The sequence below is a fragment of the Anolis sagrei genome, chromosome 6, assembly GCF_037176765.1.
Source record: "Anolis sagrei isolate rAnoSag1 chromosome 6, rAnoSag1.mat, whole genome shotgun sequence".
NCBI classification, from domain to species: domain Eukaryota; kingdom Metazoa; phylum Chordata; class Lepidosauria; order Squamata; family Dactyloidae; genus Anolis; species Anolis sagrei.
The window spans coordinates 76,484,687-76,506,106 of NC_090026.1; the positions used below are offsets into that span (position 1 = coordinate 76,484,687).

At 38.2% G+C, this 21,420-nt stretch overlaps 1 protein-coding gene across 1 annotated transcript in view; it reads left to right on the forward strand.

The window, feature by feature from the left end:
• Positions 1 to 21,420, forward strand: part of ULK4 (unc-51 like kinase 4) — a 200,916-nt gene that overhangs the window by 113,345 nt on the left and 66,151 nt on the right. Inside the window, exons 33-35 of the mRNA XM_060781768.2 lie at positions 10,749 to 10,915; positions 12,762 to 12,860; positions 21,205 to 21,390. Coding sequence (XP_060637751.2) covers positions 10,749 to 10,915; positions 12,762 to 12,860; positions 21,205 to 21,390 — 452 coding nt within the window. The remainder of the gene's footprint in view (positions 1 to 10,748; positions 10,916 to 12,761; positions 12,861 to 21,204; positions 21,391 to 21,420) is intronic.

Genomic DNA, 21,420 nt, shown 5'->3' on the forward strand with positions numbered 1-21,420 from the left:
ATGGCCTTACATATGGAACAAAATGTAGTCCAAAGGACCATCTGTCCCCTTGATCGCTTACAGATTTCAATTTGATAGGCATCAGTGGTATTGGAGTGTTTATTCTGGCTTACTAAATTTTAGCTTGGTTGAAAAGAAAAATGACTGATGACAGGTTTTAAACAACATATATATGTAATTACATTTGTGTAGTTTCTTTTTGTGGGCACAGTGACATCACCTAAATATATCTGTGTATAGTCTGTTATTTGTGCACAGTGTGCTAAGTGCTAACAGAAACATGGTCTAAAAGGAAAAGGACATCAAATAAAAAGATTATTTAAAATACAGAGATCTTGATACAAGTATTACAAACTTTTGGCTTTTCCTCTGCCCGTTGTTGGAATAATAAAACTGAATTGTGAATATTCTGACACTTTAAAAAGGCTCTAGGCAATGCTTTTTAAAGTTTTAATTGCCATCATGAAATATAAGATGTTGAAATTAGAGTCTAAAATGCCTTGATGAAAGGATTTAAAAGGTGTACTCTCAAATGTAAGGAAGTGCTCAGATTGATTGATCACCATATTCTCTGTTCTCCCACATGAATTCCATTTAGATTTTGAGAAGGGCATGCAGGATAAAACATTTCAAAATTAAATAGCAGCAGCAGTGAAAAATGATCACTTTCAACCCTCAGGCTCACGCGTGTTGGTTAAGAACCTGGAGAGTAACAGTAGATAAGTGGACAATACTTAGGGAAACTATTCACAGTGGGTACTTAATACCTCTTCTATGGTCGTAATTGAAAAGATATGTGTCAATAGTTAGAAAACAGCTATTTTTGTTATAGTGAACAAAGAAGAAAAAGATTTATGGTCTGTTGAACTTTCTGCAGGTGGGTTTATCTGCAGAAGCAAGTACCAAATATTTAAGCATCTGGATAATATCTGTATTGCCACTGAGGCCGAAACAAGTTCAGTAATCCTATTCAGAGTATTCCTCTGCAAGTGTGGGGTGGGGTGGGGTGGTGGTGGTGGTTAGCCTGGCTATGGAAACCTACTGGATGATCTTGGGCAATTCATACATTCTCGGACTAGATCTACACTGCCATATAATGTAGTTTAAATTGCATTATATGCACCTACCAGAGGTTCTCAAACGTTGATACTCTAGGTCAGGGGTCCTCAAACTATGGCCCGAGGGCCAAATACGGCTCTCCAAGGTCATTTACCAGGCCCTTGCTTAGGGTCAACCTAAGTGTAAAACAACTGGAAAGCACACAACAACAACAACAACAACAACAACAACAACAACAATCCTATCTCATCAGCCAAAAGCAGGTCCACACTTCCAGTTGAAATACTGATAAGTTCATATTTGTTAAAATTGTTCTTTATTTTAATTATTGTATTGTTTTAAGTGTTTTTGTACTACAAATAAGATATGTGCAGTGTGCATAGGAATTCATTCATGTTTTTTTCAAATTATAATCCGGTCCTCCAGCAGTTTGAGGGACTCTGTTTAAAAAGTTTGAGGACCCCTGCTCTAGGTGTTTTGGACCTCAGCTCCCACAATTCCTAAAAGCTGATTAGCTGACTGCAATTTCTGGGAGTTGAAGTCCAAAACACCTGGAGGACCAAAGGTTGGAAACCACCAGTGTAGACACATATTATGCAGTTCAATGCAGTTCAAATTCTATTATGTGGGTCTACACTGACCTTACAATGCAGACCAGACTGCATTATTTAACAATAGAGATTCAGCCTCGGAGGTAAACAAAGCAAATATTTGACTAAATCTTTCCAAAATAACTCTGCAATAGGTTTGACTTAGGGTTTCCATAAATCGGAAACAACCTGAAGGCATTAAACAACAACTAGACTATATCTTTAAATTATTTTGACTTGGTGCACTGATATCTTGAAATTTAGAAATATCCGTATGCTCTTTAATGAATCCTAGCTAAAAAGGCTTTGAACCTCAAAGGTAAGGAGCATATCATATTCTGTTATCTGTGTATATCTTGAGAAGAGTATAAGAAAAACCTATATACTTTATTCTGCCTTTGGACATGGAAGACATTTAATGGAATCCACTCGAATAATCTTTACTTAAGTGCTTGTGGCTTAAAATCTAGCATCAAGAAACAGTGATGTGAGTTTGAACTGATAATATCTCTATTGTTTATATACTACCTCTAAATTGCAGCTGTGCCCGTCTTACTAGATTTGGCCTTTGTACCCTTGTCACCAAGCATGGATTATAAAGGGAATTAAGTTTAGTATAAGATTCAAAATCCAAGCAAATGCCAGTGGTGCATTATTCTTTAGAACAACCACCCACAGTAATTATTTGAGAATATTCCAGTTTACAAAATAAATCATTACTTTTTTTAAAAAAATATTAATTGTAGACACAAAAAGAGTAATACAAACCTCATTAATGAAATTCCACTTATATTTTTACTCAATATAAAGTATCTTATTTTATTGAGCCTCCGGTGGTGCAATGGGTTAACCTTTTGTGCTGGCAGGTCTGCTGACCAACAGATCAGAGGTTCAAATCCAGGGAGAGCGAGATGAGCTCCCTCTGTCAGCTCCAGCTCCCATGCAGGGACATGAGAGAAGTCTCCCACAAGGAAGGTAAAGCATCAAAAACATCCATGCGTCCCCTGGGCAATGTCCTTGTAGACAGCCAATTCTCTCACACTAGAAACGACTTGCAGTTTCTCAGGTGGCTCCTGACACGAAAAAAAAATCTTATTTACTTCACCTTACCAATCCCAATTCCATCCTTATCAACCACTTGTGTCCAGGAGTTTTTCTCCCCACTCCTCAGCTTCTGACAAATTAGCAAGTCAAAAACATGCAAATGTGAGTAGATCAATAGGTACCGCTCTGGCGGGAAGGTAATGGTGCTCCATGCAGTCATGCCGGCCACATGACCTTGGAGGTGTCTACAAACAACACTGGCTCATCCGCTTAGAAATGGAGATGAGCACCACACCTCAGAGTCGGACACGACTGGACTTCATCTCAGGAGAAAACCTTTACCTTACCTAATTTCCAAAATAGTACATGCAAATATAATTTTCTTATGAACCAGAGTCATAGTGGAGGTCATCACAAAAGACCTAGGTATGCAGAAATCTCTGTTGCTCTCCTAAAAGAATAAAATACCTAATCTTTACATGGGTTGATGTAGGTTTTTTCGGGCTATATGGCCATGTTCTAGAGGCATTCTCTCCTGACGTTTCGCCTGCATCTATGGCAAGCATCCCCAGAGGTAGTGAGGTGATTATATTATATCAGAGGTCTATTTCTTACAAGTCCTTAAAAGTATTTACATGAATTAAGTTTTTGGTATTTATTGGGAGGAAAAGAAGCCACGTCAAATGGTTTACATTTTTTTAAAACTGTGGTTATATCATTTGAAGATCTGTCCTTCGGCACTTCTGGTTGACTAAGCCTGTCTTTAGGGAAAGAATCTACAAAAAATCCACCGTGGGTACATTTAGAAGTATATTGACTAAATCCAACATCCAGATGAGTAGCAACGGATACGCTGTATTTTGAAAATCCTGAAGTATTTTCCCCTTTAAAGATGGAAAAGACTGGCAGAATCTGGTCAATATTCTGAGCTTTGAACATAAATATTTTTTTTCAGCTTTAGTACATACCATGTGTATATACAAGTTGATCTCATATATATAATTATTCGAGGGCAGGTTTTGGGGCCAAAATTATGGATTTTGATATGATCCATGGATACGTCAAGGGACATTCCTCAGAGAGGGGAAACAACTCATGCTGTCTCAGCAACTGACACCATTCCCCCACCCAGGTAGTCAAAAAGGCCAGATGTGGGACCACAGCAGAGAGCATAGAGGGAAGAGGTTTGATGCATCTTTCAGCTTCTCCTGGAACAGAGTAAGCTCTCGTTTCACAACTCTGCTCAGAGAAGGGGATAGTTCCTGTCTGAATACATCTCCCTTTATGAGCCAGTTAGAGCGCTAAGATTGTCCGGGGAGGAGCTGCTCTTGATCCTACCCCTCCTCACAAGTGTGATTGGTGTGGACGAGAGACAGGGCCCTTCTCGGAGGTGGCCCCTCGGCTGTGGGACTCCCTCCCCAGTGAGATTAGATGCCCCCCCCTCCTCCTGGTGTTCAGAAAATAGCTCAAAACTTGGCTATGCAAGCAGACATTCGGCTATTAGAAATACCGAAGCAGCTAAAGGAGAACCACAGGATTGATGCAATGTTAAAATGTTTTATGGTCATGTCTGATGGTTTGTATAGTTTAATGATTTTAATTTAGAGTTATATGTTATTGTTTAAGATATATAATGTATTGTTTTTATGTGTGTGAAGCATTGAATTTTTGCCTTTTATTATGCTGTACACCACTTTAAGTCCCCCTAGGCATAAGAAAAGCGGTATAGAAATTCAATAAATAAAATAATAATTGCCGATAATCACATAGTCCTAGACACTTGGGAAGTGCCCAACGTGTGATCCAATACAACAACCAGTATAGTGATCTTGTTTGCTTTGTACTAATCTTGTTGTGTTTCGAATAATAATAATAATAATCATCATCATCATCATCTTACAGAGACAGTTAAGATACATTGACTTTTGGATAAGTCAACTCAGGGTTTTAGGTATTTTTTTTAATTAAAATTTCTAGACATTATGAGTATATCAGGTACATCACAATATATTGTAAAATATGAGGAAATTTACTATTAGAATTAGCATAGCTAACACTGATTACTGATGAAAATAAACATTTTAAATTATTTAATAATTTAAAAGATTTTAGGTAGTTGAAAGCACCATTGTGACTGTGGCTGCAGTTAAGACATTGTACCTGTATCATTTAACTCTTCAAGCCAGGTACTCTACCAGACTTGGAAATACTAGATATATTGCAGTTTTTGAAAATGATAGGAATTCCAGTTTCAACACACAAATGTCTGTTTTTGTATATATAAGATGAAATATATCTAGATTTAGATGAGCTCCAGGCTAAGTGGGCATCCAAATTAGAGATTTTGTTAAAATAACACATGTGGACAATTGTTTCTAAAATGGTAACAGACATCTTTCCATTTATGTTTGTAGTTGATCCAGCGTAAAATCATATCATTATAATGAATGTTTGAAATCTTCACTTGCAAATTCAACATTAAGACATATTTTAGAGTTCTGTCCTATAATTAACTCTTTTTGGAATGAAAAAATTTAAAACATTAAGAGTGTGATAAATACTACAAAGACCACTAGCCGTAGCTCTGGCTAAATATATTTTTCTTAAAAATTGAAAATTGCATTGTGTTCTCAATAAAAGATCTATTTAAAGATTCATTAGATTTTGCAACTAAAGTAAGGGTTGCCATTGGTTATTGAGAAAGTGTCAGGAAAAGACCAAATATTGCAGATTTATTTTATTATTTTTTGGTAATTGAAAAAAACAATAAAAATAGAATTAATAAAGAAAGAGTCATGTAAAACTTTTCCATCATATGTGTTTTATTGATTGGCTAGCCTGGGAGAGTTTATACCTTTTCATTTTGAGTGTCTTTGAGATCATTGTCCCATCAACATAATCAGCATCACCATCCTATAACTTTCAGACAATTTACAGAATATCAGACTCCACAGTATTTTTGAGCTGATAGTCAAATTTGGGATTTTGAGAAGATGATAGCGATACTCTCACAAAATGGATACCATGGTAGAAATGGGCAGCCACAAAGCACCAATTTCCCAGAAGGGCAGTGTGTTACAGCCAGAAGAAAAACCACTTGCTCAAGAGCCTAAATGCAAGCTGAAAATTCTATCAGAGCTTCAGAACAAAACAAAAAAAACCAAAAACCCTAATTTTTGGAAATGAGATTTCCTCTCTAGCATAAGCTCCACAGAAGGCAAACAGAACAGGCTCTTAGATAAATACATGCAACAGATGGTATTTAGAGAATTAGCAAGATATTATTACTAACTTACTCTTTGGAGACCTTTCATAAACCTAGCAGGAACATAGCAGGAAACCTGAAATCGGAATAGTTTACAGTCTTTCACCTTGTAATAGTCACACTCTTTATCCCTCGTTTTTCTCCAAAAAAGCGGGTGCAACTATTATGCAGTGAAAAAAGGGGGCCTCCTGTCAGCTATGGTCCTTCTCTTCAACTTAGTGCTTTTGGATTCATGTGCCATAACTAACAGGAGCGGGTGGGCACACAGGTGAGCAAATAAAGGGGACAAAGCTGTTTGTATAGCGCAGTGAGACACATGGAGAGGGAAGCCTAGGTAGACTGTTGTAAATTGTCTGCTGGCAGGTACTTTGGGGAGAGGAATTGCAGGTGTGACCATTATGTGATGAAAGCAAAGAAAATACTGATTTGGAGGGCCAAAAAAGTATGTGCGACCATTACTTGGTTAAATGCAGTAATTTCCCCTCCATTTTATTTACATATTTTAAAATTTATCAATGGATTTAAAAAGCACAGGTCGCAATTTTGTCTGTTGTGGAAGTTTGTTTTACCTAACATAGCTAATGTCAATAGTGTAAACCAAATCACTGTAATTTTTCCATATTGCTAAAAAAGCAAGCCATGTCACTATTGTGAATAAAACGGAATTACATATGTAAAAAGGACTAACTATTAATCAAGGTTAAAACAGTAAATGGACCTTGAAGAGGAATTCAAATAACATACATTTCTAACATTTACTAGTACACGCATGCCCAGAGTTCATCCTGAATATACAGACAGGTGGTTCTTTATTTATTTATGTATTTATGTATTTATTTATTTATTGTGTTAGAAGCAAATGGAGAATACAGTTATAATGTATAGAAAAACCATAAACAAAGTTACAAACTTGGCATTGTACTAAATTTCCTTTGACCTGAAACTGGCCACTTGGAGTACCTATGGGGTCGCTGTGAGAAGGTCCTCCATTGTGCGTGTGGCAGGGTTCAGGTCACATTGTAATAGATGGTCTGTGGTTTGCTCTTCTCCACACTTGCTGGTTGTGGTCTCCACTTTGTAACCCCATTTCTTTAGGTTGGCTGTGCATCTCATGGTGCCAGAGTTCAGTCTGTTTAGCACCTTCCAAGTTGCCCAGTTTTCTGTGTGCCAAAAAGAGAGTTTCTCATCTGGTATTAGCCACAGATTGAGGTGCCAGGTTTTAACCTGCCACTTTTGGACTCTCTTGCTGAGGTGTTCCTGTAGATATCAGCCAACAAGCCAACACCTTAAATCAAGAAATAGCTTCCTAAGATAGATGGTTAAGAAAAGAAAATAATATCTAAAAACCTAGCATTTGAAGAATGCTTGGAGTGGTGTGCACTTAATATCATAGGACAAAGTGATATCATTGCTTTGGATCTTCACATGAGGATATTCTTCCCTGAATAACAGTTAATTTTTGAAATGGTAAGGAAAACCAGCTGTTCAGCCTCTAAATCCCATGCCTCATGAGCACAGCCAATAGAAAAGGGCACTCTGGATCAGCCGTTCCCAAATATTTTCAGTCCTGAATCTCTCCAGAAGGTTTTTCCCCTGCGGAACCTTAACTCTGTCCCTGATTTTCCCACAGAACTCTAACTCTGTCACTGAACATTATCAACCCACAGTGTTCTTCATTTTTTCATCCACCCCTCATTGCCCGAGTGCTTTGTACAATGCATTAGGTTTGGAAATAAAGACAAAACATTTTAAGTATAACCATACATCCTTATTTTCGTACAAAATAAGGATGTCCTTGCAGACGGCCAATTCTCCCACACCAGAAGCGACTTGCAGTTTCTCAAGCTGCTCCTGACACACCAAAAAGAAATTTGGTACAAGAAAATATTGGATATTGGATATAACCACATTTATTCTGGTACAGGAAAATTTTGAAATTTTGAATGGAATTTTTGTCCTTAAAATAGTTTTGAAGTTGGGCTTTAAATCCAACCTCTCAATGCATAAATCTGGGGCAGTATCTAACTTTGTTTTTGGTTTAAAATAATCTGAAAAGCCTGATTTTAAGTGGCCTAATAGATGGACACAAAGAGGAGTATTGCTTAGATAGCCTTTCTGGCTACTGACAGCTAGACGTACTCAAAAGTCATTCAGTGGCACAGATTCAAATCTTGTTTTTTAAAGCAGAGATGCAATGTATTTCAATAAGATCTTCATACTCTGGCATGGATGGATATGTGTGTGTGTGTAGATAGATATATATATATATATATATATATATTGTGGAACCTCTGTAATGTTTTTTCAGAATCCCAGGGTTCTGCGGAGCACAGTTTGGGATTGCTACTCTATATACACACAAACCTGACGATCTAGTACCTGAGATGAGAATTACCACAAATATTGGGGAGGCCAGCTTTGTTTGTAGGCAGTGTTCCAATACATTATGATTTGATCAGTTTGTTCGTTAAATCACTTTGTCTTAATTTGATTCTCGTCTGATTTTATATTCGAAGATTGGGATTGACCCTGCTATGTATCTCATGATAGACATAGCTTAACAGCTCAACTCATGCTGTAGTCAGAGACCAGCAAAAATTCTTGGCTTCATTTTTGAGGCAATTTATGTTGGACTGCATGTTGAATTAGTTGAAAGAATCAAGATCTCAGTTGCCCTGGGGTGGCTGTAAAGCACACTTCTTAAATAGGTTTTTTTCCCTTCCTCGTGATTCTGGGAAGCCCTGTTTGCCTTTGTAGTGAGCACTGCCAAGCCAAAATTAATGCTTGTAGCAGTCTGCAGCTGTGTCCATAACTGAAGATTGTTTTTGTTTAGTTATGGGTTTTTTTTTTTCTTTACGAGGTCACAAGTTTGCAGGAGTGCCTGCTTACGGGAAGTTTAGTAATTCAGTTAACTCTGTGTTTTCTGGATATTGGGAAGCTGAATCCAGGGAACAGCAAAGTGAAAAATCACTAGAAAATTCAAACATATTGTGGAACCAAAGCAAGAAAGTGATATTTCAGAGCTGATCCTTCGCTATATGGTTACTACAACAGCAGTGCTTGTCCAACGACAAATAGCCTTTTAATGTTTTCCTTCCCTAAAGGGTAACTGTATTGGAATAAATGCTTCATTTGACAACATTTATAAGATACTTGGAGCTTTCTGCAGAAAGGGGATATATATGTGGTTCATTTAGTACAACAAATATTCTGTGCCCACTGGCTTATCGACCATGTAGATATGATTCCATTTCAAGAAATAGTTTCAGAGAATATACTTTCTGATACTGTGCTCTAACATTTTCATGTAACAATTTTATTGCAATGTTACTTGATCAGTCCATGCCAGGTAATCATCTAGCATTTTGATTTTTTTAAAAAAAAAATAGCTCATTTCAGTCATAATAAGACTTATTATAGAAAAATTAGCAATTTATAACAAAGCTATCTTTAACTATATAGGGCTGTGGTTGTGTAGTGGGTTAAACAGCTGAGCTGCGCAACTTGCTGATCGAAAGGTCAGTGGTTCAAATCCGCAGACAGGGTGAGCTCCCATTGTTAGCCCCAACTTCTGCCACCTGTTTGTTTATTATTTATTTATTTGCGATATTTGTATACTGCCCTTCTCAACCCCGAAGGGGACTCAGGGTGGTTCATAGTGTTGCCAACAATTCAATGCCATCGATAAAACAGTATAAACCATCAAAATCGACTCTCCCCAAATAAAATATAAAATATTATTAAACACATCACATAAGATAACATCACCTATCACGCAGAGACATAGCTGTTGTCGTAAACAGTCCTGGGTCATTGGACTTTCAACTTTCACTTTAACTTTAAATATTCCTATGATGGGCCAAACCTAGCAGTTCAAAAGCATGCAAATGTGAGTAGATCAATAGGTACCCCTCCGTTGGGAAGTAACGGTGCTCAATCCAGTCATGCTGGCCACATGACGTAGGAGATATCTACGGTCAACGCCTGCTCTTCGACTTCGAAATGGAGATGAGAACCACCTCCAGAGTCGGACTCAACTAGACTTAATGTCAGGGGGAAACTTTTGTCTCTAACTATGCAGGATTTTATATAGTTTTTAAAGGGATCTGAGGGAACAAATCTGTTTTCTGTGTGCTTTCCTTAATGAGAAAACACACATAAGTATTTTAAGCATACATGACTGCCGTGTGGCAGGAGGATAGGGAGGAGGGTGGCTCAGAATGAAAGAGACAAGGAGATGGAGTTGTCTGGAAGGGTGAGAAAAAATATCTTTGTTGAAATGCGTTTTTGTTGTAGCAGAAAATTGTGGGTTAAAGGAATTGTTTCATTTCACAAGTCTTAGAACTTGTTTCTCCTTAGATTCCATCTGCTTGCCCTTCGTGATTTTCCACGACAGCCCGAGGCAATTTCTTAAATGTGTCCATGTTCTAAAAAGGCTGTAGACATCTGATCTATGGACTTGAAAAAATTGATTCTTTCATCATGGTTCTTCTAATTATCTAGAAGCAAATTGTCTTAAATTCCATGTGACTGCCTCTTCGGTAGAAGCCACAGATTCATCAATTGCCTATAAAGGCATCTTTCAGAATACAATTGAAGGCCCTGTTTTTAAATGAGCATTCTATTTGTTTAAGATTTCATTCATCCTTTAAAATATATGAAGAGAGAAAGAACAGTAATGTAATTTGAAATGAAATCTCTTCTTTCTTGTGTTTTCTTCTTGGCTGCCTCTTGTATCAATTTTCTCAGCAAATACTGTGTACATTTATTCTGTCTGGCTATCTGTTTAGGTCTGGTCCATCACATCTGTAATCTCCTAATAGAAGCTGCTGCTCTGTGCTTGGATGCAGATGATAAAAGCAACATCAAGATGGCAAATGCTTTTCTCCTCTCCTTGCTTGACATTTTGCACCACATGCTGATACATACAGCTAATATCGTCCGCCTGACACTGCAGGTATAGAGTCTATTTTCTGGTAGAATGAACATTGTCGTACAAAATTTTAGTCTCTTTTCCTTCACTCTTGCTGGATCCAATCCACCAAATTAAATGGAACAGATTTGTTTAACAAGTGAGTATCTACAAGATTTTTTACAGGCAATGGCTTGTTAACTACCTGTGGGTTAAACAACCATAGTGGGTATCTTTGATTTTCACAAGCCCATTTAGGTAATTTGTTTCTTCTGGGTTGTAGATTTTTCGGGCTATATGGCCATGTTCTAGAAGCATTCTCTCCTGGCATTTTGCCTGCACCTATGGCATGCATCCTCAGAGGTTGCGACACCTCACAATCTCTGAGGATGCCTGCCATAGATGCAGGTGAAACGTCAGGAGAGAATGCTTCTAGAAGATGGCCATATAGCCTGAAAAATCTGCAACAACCCAGTGATTCCAGCCATGAAAGCCTTTGACAATACAATTTGTTTCTTCGTTTTTTGTTTGGTTTGATAATTAAGTCATTTCTATACTGTATTGTCGAAGGCGTTCATGGCTTCTGATGTTTTGCCTGCATCTATGGCAAGCATCCTCAGAGGTAATGAAGATGCTTCCATAGATGTAGGCAAAACATCAGGAGAGAATGCCTCTAGAACATGGCCTTGTGGGTACAAGGGAGAGAGCCTTCTCCTCTGTGGCCCCCCGACTCTGGAATTCATTGCCTGGAGAGACCAGGAAAGCCCCTACTTTGGAAACTTTTAAAAAGAGTCTCAAGACCTGGCTCTGCCGTTGTGCTTTCAGAGAGTAGCCACATAATTTTATGCTAGTGCTCCCTCAACTTTCTTGTCCCAGGACTCCCCCCCTATGTACGAAGATTTGCTTATTTTCCTATCTCTCTATGAGTTCTCCCTTACAATTAGTTCTGCCCCCTTATCTCACCCGGGGCTTTAAAAATCATTTTATGTACATGCAACCCGTCCTCTGTCATTTTGTTATTATGTTTAGTTCCTATGGTCTGTGTATATTGTTTTATATGCTTTGATGTTTTATTTTAATGTTATTTTGCTTATTTTATTGCAATTTGCAATTTGTATTGTTATATTGTAATTCTTGTTCGGGCTTGGCCCCATGTAAGCTGCTCTGAGTCCCCATCGGGGAGATGGTGGCGGGGTATAAATAATAATAATAATAATAATAATAATAATAATAATAATAATAATAATAACAATTATTATTATATAACCCGAAAAAACCTACAACAACCCATTTCTATACTGCTTTTCAGATATAAAAATCTCCAGAGAGATTTGAATCCCTACATTTTGGATGTATCTTCAGGAAGTGCCAAGATTATAATACACTAAAATATAGTTTAGGCAGTGTGTGCAGTAAACATGTGACTATTTAAAGTGTTCCTGATATAACCCTGCATTTCTACTCATCACACTGACATATTGACAACGTCTTCTGAGTAACAATTGTTTTTATATCTTAGTTTTCAGTTGCCCCTTCAAACTTTAATAAATAAATATTATGGTGAAAGTATAATAATGTCACATCCAAATGCTGGTATTAAATGAGGGCAGATGTAGACCAGATGGAGTGGTCTATGTTGTTCTGAGTTCCAGATGTGGGGTTAAAGCAGTACATGTTTAATTGTGTTTTCTTTATTAATTTGTTTTCCTTAGCTTGATTCTCCCATGAAAATGCTAATCAAAAATTAAAATTATCAAAGTAATTGTAGTATTTAAAAACTATACTTGTAATACCTGCAAAGGAGTATAATCCTGTTTATATAGATTAACACAATGATAGTCTCTGTATTTGCTTCCCAAGACTGTTTTTTTATTATATTTTTCTCATTAAGGCTCAGAAATCTGGCACTGGAGGGGATACCCAAACTGCTGAAGACCTCCTGCTTATCAATAAACCCTTGACAGATCTAATCAGCTTGCTTATTCAGCTGGTAAATACTTCCTTCTTTGTAATATTGTTTATTTAGATTTTACCCTGCATATCCCAAAGATTCAGATTTCATTATAATGTGACAAAAAAAATCAAATGTTATCATTTTTTAAAAAATACTTATCCTAAGTTACCAGCAAAGGAACTGCATAGTATTAATTCACCATCTCAGTGCCTGAACAATTTTTTAGCAGTACCTATTGTCTTCCAGACCAAATGCCTTACTGCCTGAAGCAAAGGGCAAAAAGATAATACACACATGCATATGTTCAGTTTACAGAATCTGACCAGCTATGAATGGAATCGTATGTCAGTATTGGCTGCCTCTGTTCTCTTGAGTTCAGTGATGGGGAATTGCCTTCTCTGATAATTCTAGGATAAATTAGAAAAAGAAGTCTGATGAATCAAGGATCCACCTTTGCTGAAAGAAATACATTTCTGTCCCACATCCTGAGTTACAGCGTTTTGGGGGTTTCCATTTTCATTTTCAGAAAGGAAAATGATTTTGTTCTCCACACTGATTTTGTTCTTTCCACACTGAGACATGTCATGGCATGAAAGTGCACAAGTTGGCCCAAAATGAATCAGAGACCCCAAGTGCAGGTTAAACCGAAGTACGATCCTCTTAAACTGAGCTCCAACCAGAGATCTGGAGTCACAGATCTTTTTTGTTCGCCAACCAACCAAGAATGACTTCAGGCCAGTCTACCTTCTGTGTCCAAGGTCTCATAGTTCGACATGTTCATCAGAACTTGCCAGCAAGGAGAAGCAGAACTCTATCTCTTCATTTCATAAAAAAGGATTAGTGGGAGAAAAAAGAAAGAAAAACAAACAACTATTGGCACAAGCCCAGAACAAACACTGAAAGGAATATGAGTCTAAGCAAAAGGTTCCCTCTTGCTCTTCTTGTTCCTCCTTGTCACAGCAATAAGTGACCACTATTTTAAGAATTTTATTCTTCAAAAATATGCTTTGTCCATGTAATTGCTCTCTGACATCCCAAAGGAAACTCTTTGGAACTCCTGAGAAAACAAAAAAAAATGATTCTGCATGTGAATTTGTGTTCTGTGAGCTTTACAAAGACAACTCCACACTTCCAAGGTTATTCTACTTGAATTTAATGTAGCGGATCACAGCTTTTGCCACTATTAATTTCACAAATGCTCAGAAGAGATTCCCAAGATCATAGTCCTCTCTCTTCCTAATATTTTCTCAACATTTGCATCTTTTTATTCCCTATAATTGCTATTATTAGTTTCACACAACTTGGCAGAGTTTTGATGTCTCTTTGAGATGACTCAAGGGTTGAGGATCTTTAATTGCTCACCTAGCTGTATGGGGTTATTGGATAACTCCTCCCACTGAAGAAGCAAAATTGTTTTTTGTATGCTCCAATGGGAGGTGCCAATCAGAAGCACAAAAACATGTGGTTTCCGGAACATAAATTTGTGAGAAGAGACAGATTTCCATTTTTGTCTTCAGTCGAGACAACAGACGAATTTGAAAGCAAGCATAATATTTTCTCACCCCTTAGTCAAATTCAGTCTGTTAAATAATGCAAGATTGCTGTTCTTGAAATATTTTAGAGAAAAATAGCCAAAACTAACTTTAGCTATAAAAATGCATCTCTATATCGTTAAGTTTAATCATCCAGTGTAAAATTTACTTCTAGGTTTTGCTAGAGTTAACTTTAAATAACTTAAAAAGTGATTACTGAATTGTTTAATAAAACTATTGTAACTATTAAAGCAGATTTCTGCTATTTTTGTGCAATATAGTGTTCTTTCAAATACTATAAAGGTTTGATAAATGTTCCTAAACAAAACATTCATTTTGTTAATATTTACATCATTCAATTCCGTATAAGTCAATACTGTGTATTATTTATAGATGTCAATTTTAGTGAATGTTATCCACTTTTCAGTTTTTATCTTTTCTTGTATGAATCTATTAATTGAACAAGAAGTATAGATTGGCAAAACTTAATACAAGAATTGAAAATACTGCATGTTGTTCAGGAAAGGGAATACAAAGAGGAATGCTATGTAACCTGAGAAATGGATAATATTCTAGGAAATAGGAAGCTAGAAAGTTAAGCAGATTGCTGAAGGCTAGAAAGTCCAGGCAGTCCCCGAGTTACAAACATCGACTTACAAACAGCTCATAATTAAGAACGAGGGTGAGACAACAAGAAATGAAAATAATTACCTATAGAAAAAGAAATTCAGTCCTGAAAGAGTTATCATGGGGAAAAGGTGTCTGAACTGAAGCTTTCTTACCAATCCTTGCCCAGTGTTAAAATAGTGGATGTGGCTCTTAATGAGACATGCCGCATTATCGCAGGGTGTCTGTGCCCTGTACCACTGGAAGAATTATACTGCTTAGCTGGTGTTGAATCACCTGACAGCCATTGGGAAGTAGCAGCCAATAATGAAAGGACCAAGGCAATGACCTCTCCAGCCTATCCTCTGTTTGGATATCAGACAGCATGCTAACGCCCTAAATCAAGAAACAGCTTTCTAAGATCTACAAGGTACTCACAGGAACACCTCAGCAAGCGAGAGTCCAGAAGTGGCAGGCTAAAACCCAAAACCTCAATCCATGGTTGATACTGGATGAGAAACTCCTCCCGGGCACACAGACGACTGGGAGGCTTGGAGGGTGCAGGATAGATTGCTCTCTGGGACCACGAGATGCAGCGCTAACCTTAAGAAATGGGGCCACAAAGTGGAGACCATGACATGCGAGTGTGGAGAAGAGCAAACCACAGACTACTTACTACAATGCAGCCAGAGCCCTGCCACATCCACAATGGAGGATCTTCTCACAGCAACACCAGAGGCACTCCAAGTGGCCAGCTACTGGTCAAAGGAAATCTAATATAATGCCCAGTTTTTAACTTTATGTTTTAAAAATACATTATAACTGTACACCCAATTCCCTTCTGACACGATAAATAAATACCAATCCTTGTTTCCACAGCAAGCCATTTTTTTCAAAATCCAATTATTGCAGCGGCATAAAGTGAGGTGAAATCTTCTTAACCTGTTTCAAGTTACAATCAAATTCAACTTTAGAACAAACCTACAGAGCCTATCTTGTTTGTAACTTGACTACTGCCTGTAGACTAAAAAGCAGCGGTAATGTCAATATGAAATGAGATAAAGGGGGAGAAGGGGCAGTGTGGTGTAACTGGGTAATGGATTAGTACTCTGGAGATTCTGGAAACAGGGTTTGAATCCCTTCCCAGCCATATAAATCCATCAGTTGACTTTGAGCAAGTTGCTCTTTTGCCCACAGAGGTGCCTCTCAGGTGGCAATAGCAGTGCCAAAGGAACACCCTCTGGGCGTCCCCTGGGCAACGTCCTTGCAGACGGCCAATTCTGTCACACCAGAAGCGACTTGCAATTTCTCAAGTCGCTCCTGACACGACAAAAAAAATCCCTCTGAAGCCAATTGTCAAAAAAATGTGTGATGAGATAGGAAACAACTTGAAAGTAAACAACAGCAAAAGGGTGAGATGGGGGACTAGATTTATCTTAGTTCTACTAGGTACTAATTCTGAAAGGGAGAGGCAGTGTGCTTTGGGTGTTGAATTAGAATTGTGGGAGATCAGGGTTTGAACCCTCATTTGGCAGTGGAAAACCCACTGGGTTACCATGAGCAAGTCACACTCAGAAGTAAGACAATGGCATTCCTGTCTGAACACATTTTTTTTTAGAAACTCCTATGAGAAAGTTGTCTTAGTGTTTCCATAGATTTGGATGACTTGGTGGCATACAACAATAATAACAAAATACAAAGCAAAACCCTACAGCTTCTGCTTCTGGACTCAGTCTAGTTTCTCTCTTGTTCTGATATGCTCTCATTGTAAAGCAGGGGTCCTCAAATTTCTTAAATAGAGGGCCAGGTCACAGTCTCTCAAACTATTGGAGGGCTGGATTATAATTTGAAAAAAAGAAAAGAATGAATGCCTATGCACACTGCACATATCTTATTTGTAGTGCAAAGAAAAACCACTTAAAAACAAATAATTAAAATGAAGAACAATTTTAACAAATATAAACTTATTAGTATTTCAATGGGAAGTATGGGCCTGCTTTTGGCTGATAAGATAGGAATATTGTTGATGTTGTTGTTGTGTGCTTTCAAGTCGTTTTAGACTTAGGTTGACCCTGAGCGAGGGCCAGGTAAATGACATTGGAGGGCCGTATCCAGCCCCCGGACCTTAGTTTGGGGACCCCTGTTGTAAAGTAAGGGATATAGCCACCCAGTGGCCTTTGGGTTTCTTGACACATGGATAAAGTTCAGAATGTGCTACCCTATATAGAATATATTCATTAACTTCAAAATTATTTCATTTACCTTTCTTTCTCTAAGCAGCTGACATGTGGAGTCAGTGTACAAGTCAAGATAATGCATATGCTTTTAGCATGCAGTGCATACTTGACATGAATCAAAAATCCCATGGTAGGACAGAACAATACAGATATGGACATGTATTATTCAAGTAGTAATGTAATAAAAATCACAGGTTACACGACTAATGAAGTTTGATTTTACATTTTTCTTAATATTTGATCTTGCTTATAACTCTCAGCATCCCATCCATTTCAGCTTGTTCTGTTATCATATCTCTTACATAACGAACACCTATCTCTTGTCATAATAAGCCCTCTTTGTGTGCAATCTCATTAATGTGCTGAAATAGGCTTCCCTCTGGGTATTAGATGTTCTAGCAACTCTGCTGGTGTTAAATCTGCTATTTAGCAAAAATCATCGTATACATTTCTTGCAGTTCTTCAATGCTGTGCTAGCGAGGCCAAGACAAAATGCTGTTATTCACCTGAAACTACATAAATATGACAATAGCATAATATTGTCTTAATCAATGCTGTATTATGCTGCTGCGGGATTTCTCCATGAATCATAGAGTTTGAAGAGACCTCATGGGCCATTCAGTCCAACACCCTGCCAAGAAGCGGGAAAATTGCATTCAAAGCACCCCCAACAGATGGCCATCCAGCCTCTGTTTAAAAGCTTCCAAAGAAGGAGCCTCCACCACACTCTGGAGCAGAGAGTTCCACTGCTGAATGACTCTCACAATCAGGAAGTTCTTCCTAATGTTCAGATGGAATCTCCTTTCTTGTAGTTTGAATCCATTGTGCGCCAGCTGCGACCTTACCTTGAGAAGTCTGATTTGACCATGGTGGTCCACGCCTTAGTTACCTCAAGATTGGACTACTGTAATGCTCTGTACGTAGAAGACGTACCCTTGAAGACGGTTCGGAAACTACAGCTGGTGCAAAGGTTGGCGGCCAGGGTGCTAACTGGAGCAAGTTACAGGGAGCTGTCAACCCCCCTGTTTAAACAGCTCCACTGGCTGCCGATAAGTTTCCGGTCCCAATTCAAGATGCAGGGTGTTACCTATAAAGCTCTAAATGGTACAGGACCTGCCTATCTGTGCGACTGCCTCCTCCCCTATGAGCCCACGCGATCCTTAAGATTGTCCGGGGATGCCCTTCTCTCGCTCCTGCCCCCGTCTCAGGCGTGATTGGTGAGGACGAGGGAAAGGGCATTCTCGGTAGTGGCCCCTCGTCTCTGGAACTCCCTCCCCAAGGAGATCAGGCTGGCGCCCTCCCTAGCCACATTCCGTAAGGAATTAAAAACATGGATATTTCGTTGTGCATTTCACTGACGACCCCATGACATACGACCGGTATCGCAACCTAATTATCACTCAACCTGAATTTCCAATATTACACTACTATTCAGATTTTATAAGTCAAACTGAATTATTTCTGATCCTGTTGGATTGCTCTGTTTTAATGGTATTTCCTATGCTATTATACATTTTCATCCACCTTGTTGAACCAATTACTCTTTAATCAGGCCGTATTTTGGCCTCCCCCTCCCTTAGTTCTTTTGTGGCTTGATGCTTGTCTATTATTGTTATGTTTGTTTTATGCTTTTAAATTGCATTTTGTTATTGCTCTGCTTTTAATTGTATGTTCTCTGGGCTTGGCCCCATGTAAGCCACCCCGAGTCCCTTCAGGGAGATGGAGGCGGGGTAGAAAAATAAAGTTGTAGTTGTTGTTGTTGTTGTTGTTGTTGTTGTTCTTCTTCTTCTTCTTCTTCTTCTTCTTCTTCTTCTTCTTCATCATCATCATCATCATTCTTCCTAGTCTCCAGGGCAGCAAAAAACAAGCTTGCTCCCTCCTCCCTATGACTTCCTCTCACATATTTATACATGGCTATCATGTCTCTTCTCAGCCTTCTCTTCTTCAGGCTAAACATGCCCAGCTCTTTAAGCCGCTCCTCATAGGGCTTGTTCTCCAGACCCTTGATCATTTTAGTTGCCTTCCTCTGGACACATTTCAGCTTGTCAATATCTGTCTTCAATTGTGGTGCCCAGAATTGTACGCAATATTCCAGGTGTGGTTTAACCAAGGCATGAGATGTCTACATGTTCACAATAATGGTTCTTTAGACAAATATAATCTTGCATTTATATGTTTCTGAAGTCAAGTGCATTTGCCATTCCATAAGCTTGTCTTTTGTTGAGTAAAGGTTACTTTCAAAGTCTTCATGATTGCAAGTCATCCTCTGTGGAATGTAGTCTGTGGAAAATATGCTTTGGAATAGTAGAACCATTCTATCTTTTCCTAGCCACATAAGGCGAATCTGAACCAGCAAAAAAAATGCCAGTTCTGAGTCACATTAAGGCCCCACAAGGATGTTCTGAGTTGCCTTGGTGATGAAACATTAGCCCGACATACCAGCTGTGCCAAAGCTGGTTCTTTTAGAAAATGGAAATCTCTATAACCTTTTGGAGATTTTATGAGCTTTGGAAAGGCATTACCTTGTTAGAAATCATAACCTTTTGAAAAATGATGCGATAACCTCTTGGTAAAAAGCATGACCTGTTAGAGTCATAACCTTTTGGGAAAATGGCATTCATACAAGGCAATTGGTTTTCTCAGCTGTTAAAAGGATGTACCTAGGTATGTCTTTGAACTGTTAGGGACAAAGATACGCCAATGCACTATATATATATATATATATATATATATAGAGAGAGAGAGAGAGAGAGAGAGAGCAGAGTTTCAGAAGTGTTCTTTTTAGTTGCCCAAAAAACATCTACTCTCCCTTAAAATGTATTTCCCTTTAAATCATGCTCTCCAGACACAAAAATAAGTAGACTTCTTTAAAAGTAACCCAGTGATTCCGGCCATGAAAGCCTTCGACAATACATATAACTATTTTTTTTTCAGGGGGATATGGATGCTGGAGGACAAGAAAGGATTGCCATCCTACCTCCACAGGCTGCTTGAACCTGAGGTAGTTTGATATGGCTGTGGGGGATATAGGGATCCAGGACGGTTGCCCCCTGTCCCAACACAGGGGAAGGTCAGAATCCTGCTGCAGGATTTGAACCTTCTCCAGTGGATTTTTTTAAAACTCTGGGTCTAGTCACATTAAATGTCTTATCTTATCCCAAGTTAAGTTGCATTAGCCTATGTGCATTGTATGGGCGCACCAGCCTAATGCAATTCCCACACTGAATTATACAGTTGTATAGATGAAGTCTCAGAGGGGATGTTTAATTTTTATTTGAAGTTGGGGAAGGAGTTTTTATCTTTTTTCCTCATTAGATTTTTCTTAAGTCTCTTTCTTCCTTCAGAGTCCAGTAGGGGATAGTAATGTGCCAACTTCTTCTGTTTTAGTCAACAGGCTTCAAGTTATTTTTGATTTATGGTGAGCATATAGTGAACTTATCATAGGGTTTTCTTAAGGAGGAGTTTGCTTTTTGCCTTTGTCTGAGGCTGGGAGAGTATGATTTGCCCAACGTCACCCAGTGAATTTCGAGGGCTGAGTGGAGGTATTGCCACAATCATAGTCCATCATCCAAACCAGCATAGTACGATGTCTGTTAGTGTCTCAAGTACACTAATTAACATATATATTCCATCTTTCTTCTATTGTGGAACTCAAGACAGTCATTTCCTGACAGTCATTCATGCCAGTACTCAGAAGACTGGTGCATCATTTGTGCTTTATTTAGAACCTTACTATTTATATGTTAACCCTCTGTTTGTTTGCCAGTGAGCAAGTCATAATACAGTTTGTGCTACATGCAAAATACGTAGTTGACAAAAACACTTATTTCACCATTTGACAGAACCTCTCTCTATAACCTTTACAATATGTATTGTCTATTTTTACCAAGAGAAAATGAGATCAAGCATCCAATGAAATTAAGTAAAGTGTCTGTTACTAAATCCAAAAAGCCATCACACTGAATTCTGCGATGTTAAGGACTATGTTTATTATTTTATTTTTAGCTTCCCAGTGAAGACACTGAAATATATGAAAATGCATCACAGTGTTTATCACTGTTAGTTCAACTGTATGGTGGGGACAACATGGATAGTATGTCTCCAGAAAACATGGACAGCTTCACTGAAGTACTGCAGTCGAAAACCGAAGTGAAAGATCAGAAACTTTTGCTGAGAGTTATTAAGAGACTGGTAAGTTAACTAGTTTCCAGAATTTTATGA